The following is a 13873-nucleotide window of genomic DNA, read 5'->3' as shown; positions in this document are numbered from 1 at the left end:
GAGCTTTTGTTTTATATAGGCTTAACTTGCATTTTGCCAAGGACACATGCCACATCCTGGGCCTTGCAAACGAACATGTTGAGGCTGCACATTGAATATATATATATTGCTAAGGGCTTCGCGACTCTGCGTGCCACAATCGATGCTCCTGGGGTGTTGCTGGAAGAAATGTAGTCAATGACCTGTGTTACTTCCAGTTACTTAAGGCATTCCCAGTACCCTGCTGTTTCCACAATTTTGCACTTTGAAACTTAGCCCGGTAATAACATAATGCGATTAGTATGTAAAAGCGTGTATTTCATGTAAGCTTAGATTTTCTTCTAAGCTAGAATAATTATATTTTTAATCTGAAAACACTTACCTTAGGTTCTTTCTTAGGCAACTTTATATATTTTCATATATTTTAAAATAAATATTTTCAAATTCCAATATGTACTTTAAGTGAACATATATTTATTTTGAGTAATAAAAAAATTAATACTTTATTGCCACGTAAATATTTATAGTTTTAATTGATTGCAAAGCTAAATGAAACACATTAATATTTGGTATTCGCGTATTGATGTTTATACAACGAAATAACGCCACAAAATAACAAAATTCAAAATCTGAAATGGAAAATAGAAGCGGAATGTTCAGTAAAATATTAAGCGCTTAGCGCACACTGTTTACATTTGCATTTGCATAAACAAATACGGAATATAACAAATATTTATCTGCATAAAAGATTAAATATTTCCTATTTTTAGTTGCTTATATAAATTGAACAGACGCGGAAGAATATCAGAAAAAATGTTTTTTGGAGAACGGGTCATTGGGCTGGGTCGACTGGGCTCTGTGCCCTTCATCTTTCATCTGGATGAGACTTATGTAACTGACATTTATCATACGCCAAGTTGGCACTGAGCTTATCGATTGACTGCAGGGCTGCATGAATATTGGAGGAGCGGACTTGTAGACGGCAAATTGTCGTGGGTAGCACAGTCAGCAAATTAACGCTGGGTACCAGTCACGCCTTTTATGACTTAATAACTAAGCTGACTTGTATAAAATAAGTATGTCAGTCGGCAAACATTGACCGAGCGGAGAGACCATGTTCCCATTTAGCACACTGTCAACTTTTGTTGTGGTCACTAATGATGACAGCCGCCCAGCCAAAACATCAACACACACTCCAGCTCACACATACACTTGGTGTTTCGGAAAATGTCGTGTGTATGTGCGCGCGTATGAGTGGGGTATCTGTCTGCTTTTGTGGATAGCGCCAACTGCCCACTGCAAAATGCACAAATAGTCCTTGGCGCTCACATGCCACAATCGGGTATCCGTGACTGCTTCCCCTGCCTGTGCCCTAACCTCTGAGCCCGGCTGACGCTATATCGGGGCCTGACTTTTCTAGGTAACGAGCGGAGCGTCAAAAACAAGCTGATTTGATTGTTTGTAATTAAAAGTGGACACAGCGAAAATTAAATGAGTATCTACAGGACACAACATGTCTGCGTGTGCTTGTTCTAGCCATGATGCTCATAAAACTTTATATCCACGTGCGCGGTTCCTGCTTTCAATTTAAAAGAAGAAATCTAATAAAAATTACGCGAGTAATGCAGGCGAAGGCTGCGCTACGTGCTAGGTGCCTCGATGTCAGTATAAAGCTGTAGAGAAGAGTGCGGGTGAATTAAATCCCGATTGCCTTACAACCGTTTTCTGGGCAGTATATTTTTGCGTAGTGCCTAACGACTAATTGATACGCCGCCCGGACACTGACAAGACTTGCACCAGTGGAAGGGTCTTAAGGGACTTTAGTCACTTAAGCCTAGTCCCAAATTGAACCAAAAAGATAGATGCCTGTCAACATATGTATTAACAGCTATGAGTAATTGACCGTGTTAGAAATGGGGGACAAATAGAGGGAGTGACTGCCCGTGAGCCAAAAAAGAAGACAACAAATTATTGTATGTGACAGCAATATTTAGTGAAAAAACATATGAATTCGATGTAGCTCCTGAACGAATGAAAATTTAATACATATAATGTCTATTTTTTAATGTGAGCTGACGTCTCTGGAAATATACCTGTAACTCATATAATGACGTTAATAATGAGTCTCTAGTGAAAGCAATTTGATTTAAAATAAATCCATAAATAAATAAATTATGTATTGTAATATTCGACACAGGTTATTCGAGTTAAAGCAAACCTAAGCTGTTTGTGTACGAAATGTCGTGCATGCTTAGATTCCGCCTATTCTCAAATAATAAATTATAGGGACGGGCTTCCCTTAGCACTTCGTTCTATTTATACTAATTATACTTATTAGTTGTTTGTACATTTCTAGTTGTAGCCACTTAATATACATATAAATGAGCCGTCTAAGCAGTCCACGCAGACAATGGAATCAAATGTTGATTCCGATTCCAGTCTGTCTAACAAGTGTTTCAACATTATTTCTATATTGGGGGCAAAAATATTTGATAAAATCGAAATATTCTCGGTGATATCAACTGCAGGGTATACCAGGTAAGCGACATTAATTAACATGAAATATATTTGCTGAATTTCTCAGTTTTATTTTGAAGCACAGAAGTTAACAGTTGCCTTAGATAATATTTAAGAGCAATTTATATTCATGACGTTTGATAATGGTTAAACTGTTCTTTAGACCAATTATAAGGCTAAGTGCATTGTTTGCTTTTTATAAATGTAGTTATGTCTGGAAAAACAATTGTATACTTGCAGAAAGCAATCAAAACCATGGGGTATTGGGGTTGATGTCTACAACATTTAATGCATTTAAAACGGCCACTTGGCTGCACAGTCGTTGAGATGGAGGGGTCAGAGAAGGGGAGAGAAGAGCTCCGTAATTTTACAGGCAATCGGCCAAAGAAGCTTCAACAGCCTGTTGCTTCTGTTTTCGCCAAGAGCCGGTTCCAGTGAGGACTAAGCTAAAGCCTGTTGCGGTAGAGCAACAACTGGCTGGATAAAAGAGCGTCAAAGCTCTCTCTGTCTCTCACTCTCATTCTCTGGGCAACTGAAAAGCTTTTACTCTCCTTGCGGCGTTCGTAGTGTGGGCATCGGTTTAATGGAAATGCTACTCCCACATGCTCGTGCTCGTGCGTGGTGTAGGTGTATGTATCGTGGCCGTCGATTTTCCAGCCTCGTCGAGACTCGGCTGTGGCCATTCAGTCTAGGATAAACGGTTACGGCGGCCACAACACGAGCGCGCGTGCGAATAGCCCAAGTAGGAGCCTTTCAAAGAGTCAATCGGCGGAATATAGCACTCGCACTGCAAATGTGTTGTGTAGTGTAAAGTGCTACGATAGCGAAAGTGCAAACCAAGACACACCGTCAAATATTTGTGTATGTGTGTCTGTGTGTGTGAATGGGTGTTAAAGTGTGTTTCCCACACGGAAATTCAAGCGTGGCATAGCTTCACCAATATTTTTTGGCCGTTCATGCTGGAGGGAGCTGCGCGCTGTTCTCATGAAGCACAACACAAATACAACTCCACCTATATTTGGATCAAAGCAATCAAATTAAATAAGTTTTGTGTGCTAATAAAGAAAATTCGTGAAGCGTTATAAATTGGTGCCAAAGCAAATCCATACAAATAAATGTTAAGCAAACACCACCGACTTGGTCAATTCAATCCAATTCAATTACCTATCCCAACATCAATTGTGTGAAGATAATCAATTAAAAATTCATTTTTAAATTCTATTTATTGCGACTCCGAGCAAATCAATTATATTTTCCGAAAAGTTCTTTAAATTGCAATTTGAAAACCTCAGAAACGTAAGCCTCAAAATCGCTAACAAGAATTTGCTGCAGCTGCAACACCCACCACAACAACATTGCAAATATGTTTAACTTTTGGATAATCGTTTTATGTCTAGGATTACTAGCAACTAAGCCAACAAGTAAGTTTGACGAAACTGTAAGCAAGTACTTAAATCGAAAAGCTTTCGACCTTTAACATTGGATTCAAGTTAATTTATTATTGAAAACTCGTAACTTAAATCTTCTAATTGCATTTGGCAGTGTTTTGGGCAATAGTTTTCAAAACTTATTTCCGTTTTAAATTAACCATAATTAACAGTATGTACTGTAATAATATGCAAAGCGTATACTGGTTACTTCTTTAGGTCCACGTTGAGAAGACTGTAGGAGTGGGAGGAGTGTTATGTTATGTAATACGCACACTTTGTATAGGTGACGCAAAGTGCCTCGGATATCAAAACATCCCTTCGCGCTGTGCATTGAAACCATTTTAAATATCACATTCAAACCATATTTGAGCAACAAAATGTAGTATATAATATTTTTTTTAAATATAGCTCCGAAAATATATAAAAAAATAAAATTCATATATTTTTCAAAATGTGCGTAGTTGACATTCTTAATTCTGGACTATAATATTTGAAAATAATTCATTCCATATTTATATACATATATTCTATATTATATTATGTAGGTATATCAAATAAATATATATATATATATATTATATATATATTTATATATATATTATACATATTTATATCCTAAATAAATTTTACATCTTGAATGACTTCTGGCAGAGTCTAAGCATTTCAAACTTAACAATGTCTATCAATTATTTATGCTTGCATCTTGATTGTGTTAGTGAAATGGTTAATTAGCACAGCTGCATACGAATCGAATGTCAAAATTTTCATCGGAAGGTCGATTAAAATCAAGCAAAACTACTCTATTGTTAACAGGGTGAATCTCTGGCATTACATCATCTGGCATATTTCAACAATTCTTTTTAGTTATATAAAATCTCAAAGTACAATATTGTTAAATAGCAAATATTTAGTGAAGCTAATAAAGTAGGGTATGTAAATATGCTATTTTTTGTTATATTAAAGCTAGCAACAAGATGGCTTATTTAAGTTGCATATTTATGCAATTGCTTATTGTGTAATCCGCCGTAAGCTACTGCAGCCAAGAACAATTTGAATATCAAATGCCAATGGCAGACTCCCTGCCCACAGCAGGGCTTTATTCAGGTTTTTAAACTCTTCTACATATACTAAGTCACCAACTTATTTATAAGATTTTCCTTTTTAGTTGAAATATGCATAAGCAAAGGAGGCAACAGCAAAGCCTTCTAGCTAATTGCAAATGGCGAGCAGGCATGCAAGCAGCAGAAACACCTGCTTGCTACATTGATTTCCATCCCCCTAACAGATGGGAGAGACGTGTTGATTTTCTTGAAAACCGACTGACCTTGCCCAATGGAATGTCACGCAGTTGGTCAGTTGCTGCTTCTCTACCTACCCCCACAGCTGCTGCCTGCTGGCTGATGCTCCTGCGGCTGTTCTGTGTTTTTTCATAAGCCTCATGAATAATTCAGAGAGCACGCTTCGATTATTTACTTCATAAACATTCTGCTACAGTCATGCATGTCTGTGTGTGTACCTGTACATGTTCTATGAATAGAATATATAGGAATGCTCCTTGAGCATATACAGGTTTTTAATTTTTTAAATTGTTTTGTGTGTACTTGCAACATGCAATGTAAATTTCTAGTAATACAAAATGCCTTTTAATTATTTATTAAGCTGTTAGTTGGTCGGTCTGTGACTACCATCTGCAAAGGAATTAATTGAAAATGTCAAAAGGCCCAGGAGGATATATACCATATTTGATTTGATCGCTTATCCAATAAGCGACTGAGCTGTGCACATTAATTACATAATATAAAAAGTATGCCACGAAATTAAATTTAATTACAGCTTCATTTGGGGCCAGAAAGTTAATCAAAAACTCAATGAGCAGCTCGTAAACACAACAACCTCGTATCTAGTACATGTTGTCGGGGCAACGTAATCGCTGAAAAATTAATACGCCACGGAGCAGAAGCGGCAGCAGCGACAATGAAGCAACAAGGATCGGTGCCTGCCGTAAAGCACGTTCGGGCCATATTACACCGCCAATGGCTGAGATACGAGCCAGCAACGTATAAATTGTTGCGTTGCCACAGTAAAATCAATTTCAAGTCGTTAAACGAAATGAACCTTATGAAGAGTTTTCTTTCTATTGCTAGCTTTTTACGGAAGTGAAAGTTTATCAAAGGCACACTCCCACACACAGTGATAGGTCATTAGCAGGCCTGATCGTTGCTTTTGCAAAAAATTCAGCTCAGGAATGTAATAGAAACAAAGCGTCAGCAGCTGATGCGATTATTATTGATTTTCCTTCAACTAAAATTGGTCGGATTGAATTATTTAAAGGGAGGGGCAATTAAAGCTAAGTGCTGCTACTAGTGGTAGCCAAGAGTCCAATTGCATTAGAACTCTCAACTATTTACGCTGATTAACCATCGAGCAAAGGTCAACGTGAGGCTCATAACAATTCCATTTGAAAATCATCATCTTTGTTGACAACTATTTGCTTAGCTCTTAATGTCAAATTCAATTTAGAAATTTAAAGAAAATATAAATCAATTTGGTTGCAAAAACAGAGAGCTGCCCAATGAAATTTACATCCATGCAAATATTATGCCAAGCGCTGCTAGCCATAACGACGACACGCCAACAGTGGCCTTCACTGCGTATACTTAATGTGCGCACATGTCCATATAAATGTAATAGTTATAAGAGCTACCAGCAGCCAGAGATACAGCAACAGCAACAAAGCGACAAGTGTGTGTGCTCTGTGCAACCTCAATGGCAGGTCTAGCCACAGGCAAACTTAAGTTGTGAACACGAACACACATCCACACCCACACACACACACACACACAAACAAAATGAAGGGAAAGAAGCGGGGCGACGAGTTGATTTTGCCTGAAGCTGAGTGACTAACTGGCTGTCAGACTTTGTGACTGTCTCTGGCCAGAGCTGCCTTGCTGTCTGTCTAGCTGTCTGTCTCTCTGTCTCCCGGCCTGACTGCCTGACATGTGACGACTTTGACAATCCACAAGAAGCCGTCGCCTGCGAACGACCCTTGCCGTGATTTTAACTTGTACAAAGACGCTTTTGGCATATTTAATGAAACTTTTTGGCCGATAGACTTTTGAATAGACTAACTCGCGACTTTAAAACTTAGTGCTGCCGATATATAAGTGCTCCGAAATTGTCAATAAATTGTTGCCAAAATATGAGAGCCATGGGCAAAGTTTTGCCAGCTTATAGTATCGAAGTTAACTTGAGTGGCTGAAATCAGATTAAAGGCAACATTGGCACACATGGACCCGGTTTACCGTGTTGCTGGGTCTCATGCGGCTCTAATGTTCGGCAATACAATTTGGTTATGCTGCAGGTAGAAGACATTTGCCAAACGACTGGAACAATTTTGCACAAATTTGGCGCAAAGACAATCAAAAAGTTATAAAACAAGCTTCGGCGAAAACGAAAACAATGGAGAGCTGTGGCCGGAATTCGGTAAGGCCCCAATGCCAAATCACCAGTGCACTGTCAGAGCGCAAATGATGCTGAGCCACATGTACTACCATGGTACCTGGGATACGATCTTATTGGGAGCTCTGGCGTATGTGTATCGAGCCGTAAAAACTTTGGAAAACTTTTTTTTGTTACTTGTCGGCTTTCGTTTGTTCTACCTGGCTGGTATTGCGTATACGCAACGTGGTGCTATTATCAGTGGCATCAGCGGCGCCGTAAAGTAAATGCAAAGTGTGCAAAGTCTATAAACGAGCGGCAAACTTAAAAGCCCCAAGGAGGCTTCGCCTTGGCAAGGAGGCTTAGGTTCTAGGCATTTGCAAGCTATAACAAGGGTGGAAAACAAGTGCGAGTGAGAAGCAAATAATATACGTAGGCTTATCCACGGGCATAGAACAGAAACAACTGGGCCTATCAAAAAGTTGCTCATACGACAAATTGTCACTGCGTTGGCAACAACGCAACAGCGACAACAGTAGCGACAGCGACAGCAACGGCACATGGAGAGCGAATTTTATTTTTTAGCTTTTGCGATTATTTATATTATTTATGATGTTTTGGGCAATGTCGTTAAACTGCGGCCATTAAAAAGGTTTTCGTATGTGTGGTATGGATGTCAGCTGCCTAAGGCGGTACGAAAATGTCAAGAAAAAATACTACAAAACAATTACACCTAAGTGCGGAACCTAAAATATTCATGAAGCGGAAAGTAATTGCTAAGCAATCCCGAAAATAGCACAGAATTAAAGTGATGCTCAGAACATCATTTAATAAATATATAGTATAGTCAAGCTAAGCTGCCCAAATGACATGCAAATAAAGAAATGCTTTGCATAAGAGCGATTCTCAGCTACTTATCGAAGCGTAGCTTCTGTCAAGTGCACCAAATTGAAAACTATTAAAGTGTCAACAAATAATTACGCATTGTGGCAGCTGCATAAATCTGATGGCATCTTATTGCTAAATCTGCCACTAAAATGAAACGAATTCAGCCAGAGAAAAGTCTGAAACTGCGAGCTCAACGAGGCGTTGCTACCGAAAATGGCCATAATGCGACACTTGGGCCAAATCGCGCAAAAGTTGCCAGTCAAGCATTGCTGCTTGCTCTGTCTGTGTGAGTGTCGAGAGAATGAAAGCACTTTATCAAAACGGATTTACGTAGCTATGGCCAAAGGAGTTGGCTGTCAATGCAGGCAAATGCCAAGGTTGTGCCAGGCTCTCCTTCTTTATTCTTTTTGTCATAATTTTTTAGTTACTGCCTTTGCTCTGACAGTTTTGTAATAACAATAAACGCAAGAAAAGAAATCGATTTACCATTTTTCACTCAATTTATGGGTTTATCAAAAGTCGCACTTCTTGTTGTTGTTTTTGGCTTTTGTTGACTGGGTAACGCGCCCTTTTTTTAATAACCAATAAAGTGAGGGTTGTGGAAGAAAATTTAGTTTTTTATTTGATTGTTGCTGCCTGAGGTTTCGCCCTCATAAAAGTTAAATCTGTAGCCTGGTGCTTTGAAGTTATTCTTGCGGCTGTTTTAATGAGCCTTAATAAGGCAGCATGTGGCAGTCGGCCAATGCAGCATAAATCCCAGCTAATTCAACCCAAATCAAGAAAATGCGTTGGCATTGCCGGGAGACATTTGTTACTGGCAGACCCGAAATAAATTTCAAAAAACCATAAATTGGCAAATGGCACGCAATGGGTCAGTTAACGCTGACAAACACTCAACAACAACAAATACATTGCGGATTTGTTGTGTAAAATCGAATTCTGCTGGCGAAAAATGTAAATTGACTCTCAGCGAATGACAAACAGCAATGGAATGTGCTCAAATCGGGATTCAATGCTGCGCACCGAAGCGTTAATTATTCAGGCATATAGAGCACAGCGGAGCAGAGCAGAAAAGAGTAGAAAGGACGATAGGTTCAGAGCTCGAGTCTGGTCATAAGCTGACAAATTTTGCGAAGCATTCATTACTGCCCACAGTTTGATTTTTGGCACAAAGTTTTTGGCTCCGGCAGAAAACTTTTAACAAAGGTCGAGAGCGTTTTAAAGTCAAACCCTGCTGGCAATTCATGCAAAATGAATGAGGCCTGCTGGTTAGTAATGGCAGCAAGTTGGGGGATTTAAGGGATTTAGTCGGACGCCCCAGCAGGCCATTCCCAACCAGACCAAAACACAGCAAACCAGAACGGAGAAAGCCAGGTTCAAAGGCTAAATTGATAACGCATAAATTTGAGCCCAAAATTTCGAAAATATTTTGCCCACTAGTGAGGCGTGGGTCAGGCCAAGCAACAAATCGTCTGAAAAGGCCATACCATTGTCATTTTGGTAGCAAATATTTTCAAAGTGTGTAACTTATTAAGAGTTTGAACAAAGATTCCAATTCAGCACGTGCATCATTATCAAAATCTATTCAACTTTATTGAAGCCAGACTTCAAGTGGCAGCGTATTTCTATATGATGCTCAGAGCAGAAACTTGTACCAAAATGTTTGCTTTGCTTTATTAATGCGTTATTCTTACCACACAGTAATATAATAGTAATATTTTTCTTAATCCCGCTATCAAAATATACAAATAAAGTGTTATGATTTTTATTAAATTAAAAAGAGTATTTAGAAAATTATATCTGTATAATAGTGCATTTGAATCTATCTATCTATTATCAAGCCGTCAACAGTTGATCACTTCTATATACTAGACCCATTTAAATTCAATTCATTTCAATTAGTGTTTTGGGTTTTTGTATTTATGGCTACGTGCCTGTTTTCTTTGGAGTATAAGTTTCTCACATTGAGTGTAAACGAATAGCAGATGAGCATCCACTCCATTATGCACTCTTATTTTCCATACTAAACCTATAACAAAAGCAATGCATAGAAGTTATTCCTGAACGTATTTATCGTAATTATTACTACTTAATTGGTATATATATTTTATAAGTGTTGAGCCATTACTAAATGATGCGTTGAAACACATATTTCTGCGAACATCTAAAGATTGTGGTTAATTATATTTAATGCAGTTTATCGTTGGTTAGGGTTAATCATATGTGGCTTATTTGAATTATGTGTTATGACTTGTAATCACAAAATGAAAGTTACTCTTCTACTCACATATGCTTCACTCCTGTTAAATGATGCGAGGCTAGACAGTAGAAATCTTTAGCATACGAATTAAATCTGTAGTCTACTTATGAGCTTAGCTTTTTGCATGAAAATGTTTTTGGCACTTTTTAAAGTGTTCTCGTCATGCTGATATATGAGCAGCTATATCAATTCTATTGTTGCCAAAGCTGGAGACGTTTTCCAGCCCAGTCCACATATGTATTTTATTTTATTGCTATTACGCACACCCACACAGACTTTCACACAACGGGGCTATTTGGCAACAGTAGGCAAAATTAATTAAAAACACTGTGAATGTGCATGTGTGTGTATCTACATCGCTTGTATGTGGCTGAAATTAAAACAAAAACATGTCTAGGCACTAAAAACTTTATTAAGTCTCAGCAGTGAAGCAAAAAATTAAACATAAAATGGCCGAAAAAAGAAATGGCAGGCTCTCTCTGTCTCTTTCTGTTTTAGCAAAGGAGTATGGAACACTGAGTGAAAAGTTAAACATAGGCGGAAATGTCACACATACAAGCCGCGCCCACGCACCCACCCTAAGACACACATACAGCCACACACACACGCATCAGGATATAACAAGTTGGCAAACAAACAAACAATAACGACAGCAAATGTGGAAACAAAGGGCTACCAAAGTTGCCTGACGATGACGTCGATGCCAACAGCGACAGCGACTGCGACTGCGGCAGAGACTGACGCGAGCTGGTGGGAAAAAGTAAACTACACATTTTTATTATGCAAAGGGGACGCAAATGAAAGGCAAATGTTTTTGCTTTTTCCACTCGGCTGCTACTTCTGTGCAAGTCTATAAGAGTGTCCTTGTGTGAGTGTGTGTGTGCATGCGTTCAACTTTCTATTGCCACGCTTGTGTGTGTGCGCTCACTTGAAAGTATGTATTGTTAACGGGTAGCATAAAGGGCTGCCAAACGCGCACTCTATGTGCGTGTGTGTGTCTGTCTGTGCTCAGTAAAGTAGGCAATAAAACACTAGCTTTAGCTGCAGAAATCTACGCACGCCCACAAACACATGACACACAATAGCATAAGCAGCTGTGTTATTAGGCCATTTCCGACGGGCGCTACCATGTTTGATGAACAACAAATATAGGCCAAATAAAGTGTTATTACTCAAAATCGACTCAGCTCCATGAATTGTGTGAGACAAACAGTCCACTAAACTATATTCCGCTGATTGTGAAAAATAATGCAGAACATAATCAACCTAAAAACGTAGCTCCAAATTTAAAATAATTCCACTATAATTTATCACATATTTTTTAAAATTATATATATAAAAGTATATATATATATATATGTATATATATATATCCACATATTTGCACTGAACATTAACTGTATTTCTTTTTAAAAAAAATGATGGGAAAGAAAAACGAAGGACTTGTTATTCAGCAAAAATATAAATAACAGATGAAGAAATATATCTAATTTATGTGGCCCATTCTGTCCATTGTCTTAACTGTGCCAGGCAAGTTAAATGAACGGCAGTTTCAATTAAAATGTTGTTATTATTTATGCTAAGCAATTAAGCTATAAATTGTTTTCTATAATCACATTGAAATTAAATTTACCGTACTCATCGTCAGCTTGTCTTCTAAGTTATTAGAGAGAGTCAGTGAAGTTGAGGCGCAGACCAGTCTGACAGCTGCCTAATTAATTGGGCTGAGTCTTCCTGTACACAAGGCTCGACTGCTGATACTTTGTAGTGAGTTGCTAATGATGCGGCTTATAAATATCAGTATGTGTGTGTATGCGTGATTGTGCGTGGCGGAAAGCCAGTCATTTATCTAACCAGTGGCGTGTGCAATGAGCATGAGCAACGTCACAGGTTTGGAAGCATGTGTCGATTGTAAATGTAACTGCTACGATGATTTTGCGGCCCTTAACCATGTTAAATACCTGCAGTTAATATGCGGCAGGTGACTCAATGGCAAAAACAGCTACTGCCTTCTGGTTACTACAGCTGTTAATGAGCCCATAAGTTGATGGTTTTGCAGCTGCTGTTACCCATAGGAACGTCTTCCCCGAGCTACACACAAACAGCAGAGAACCCAGTCTAAGGGTTGCGTATAAATAAAATATCTCATGCGTTAAATTAAATTAATATTATTAATGTGGACCGCTTATGAATATGCGTCTTGCCGTCTGTCTAGGATACTTGACTTGCTGCCTTTGGCGCACGCCGTGTATGCGTAATTCCAGCGCGTGTTTAAATGAGTCGAGCGCGCTTCGACGCTTTATTAATTGCCTTATTTATGCAGTTTAAGCATTAGCCTGGCTTTAATTAACGCCAGCAAAGTCATATACTAAACACGCATTTTCTTTGTTTAACTTGGCCAAGAATATCTGTAGCTGGATGAGCATTTAAAATTCAGAGTCGACCTCGATGCCAAATGCTAGATGAGCTGCTTAGTATTCCTGAAGCCACGATTGTATTCTCCTTTTTTCTTTTGTGCTTCATGCAACAATTGACAGAGCTCAAGAGATGGCAATCAAGAATGGTAGACCACAGCCAAATCTCAGCATTGCTCAATAATTGTATAGTATTATGCTGGAAGTCGGGAGAAAAAAACATAAAATAACAGCTCGCTTAAGCAGCAAGCCAAATATGCGTCAATTGGCAGCCACATGCGCACTCAAGTAAACAGAATCCTTAAGGAATTACCAGCAGAGTAATAGCACAAAACCAAATAAACAGAATGGAAAAAGAGTCTAAGTCGGAGCTGCTTAGCTATAATTGGATTTGAGTAAGTAATGCCAAAGTAAACGCAAAAAACAAGCTCAAATTAATCATAAATAATAAAATATTTCAAAAAATTGTGCAAATGAATACAAACTCACACAGACACAGCTTTAACATCTCCAAAGCCATTGAACGAGAACTTTTTCATTGTAAACTAAAAACAAAGCCAACAACTTATGCAGCGCTGACTTGAGAAAATGGGCTTCTGGGAATAGGCCAGACAAAATGGTGCCGAGTAGGGAAATCTGCAGAACAACAGCCGAAATAAGGCTACTCACATACAAACAGAGACACACGCTGAGAGACTCTCAAGTAGGGACACACTTGAATAGCTGGCACTTCTGCTTTGGTAATTGTGGCCCAATGCTAATGCCACCTTCGGGCTGTACGAAATGAAAATGCGTAAATTATTGATTAGAATCACCAGAAAACAGAAGGCTGGCAGCATGTCAGGCCAGCCTAAGCAGTATACATATATATTTATACAAAAATATATGTATGTATACCTACATCTATCTGAATACTCTTTTTTATAAGCCGGGTTGATTGTTACGCC

The 13873-nt window shown here is 38.6% G+C and overlaps 1 protein-coding gene across 2 annotated transcripts in view; it reads left to right on the top strand.

Moving 5' to 3' along the window:
* Positions 1 to 3230: 3230 nt before the first annotated feature.
* LOC111595531 overlaps positions 3231 to 13873 on the top strand; it is a 38132-nt gene continuing 27489 nt past the window's right edge. Inside the window, exon 1 of one of the 2 annotated variants that reach the window (XM_023309317.2) lies at positions 3231 to 3917. In XM_023309317.2, coding sequence (XP_023165085.1) covers positions 3860 to 3917 — 58 coding nt within the window. In that variant the 5' untranslated portion in view covers positions 3231 to 3859. The remainder of the gene's footprint in view (positions 3918 to 13873) is intronic. The other variant, XM_023309332.2, reaches the window with a different exon arrangement.

The sequence above is a fragment of the Drosophila hydei genome, unplaced genomic scaffold, assembly GCF_003285905.1.
Source record: "Drosophila hydei strain 15085-1641.00,03,60 unplaced genomic scaffold, DhydRS2 tig00000063-arrow-pilon, whole genome shotgun sequence".
Lineage (NCBI taxonomy): Eukaryota > Metazoa > Arthropoda > Insecta > Diptera > Drosophilidae > Drosophila > Drosophila hydei.
The sequence above is the reverse complement of the archived record's forward strand: the minus strand, read 5'-3'. Positions and strand labels throughout refer to the sequence as shown.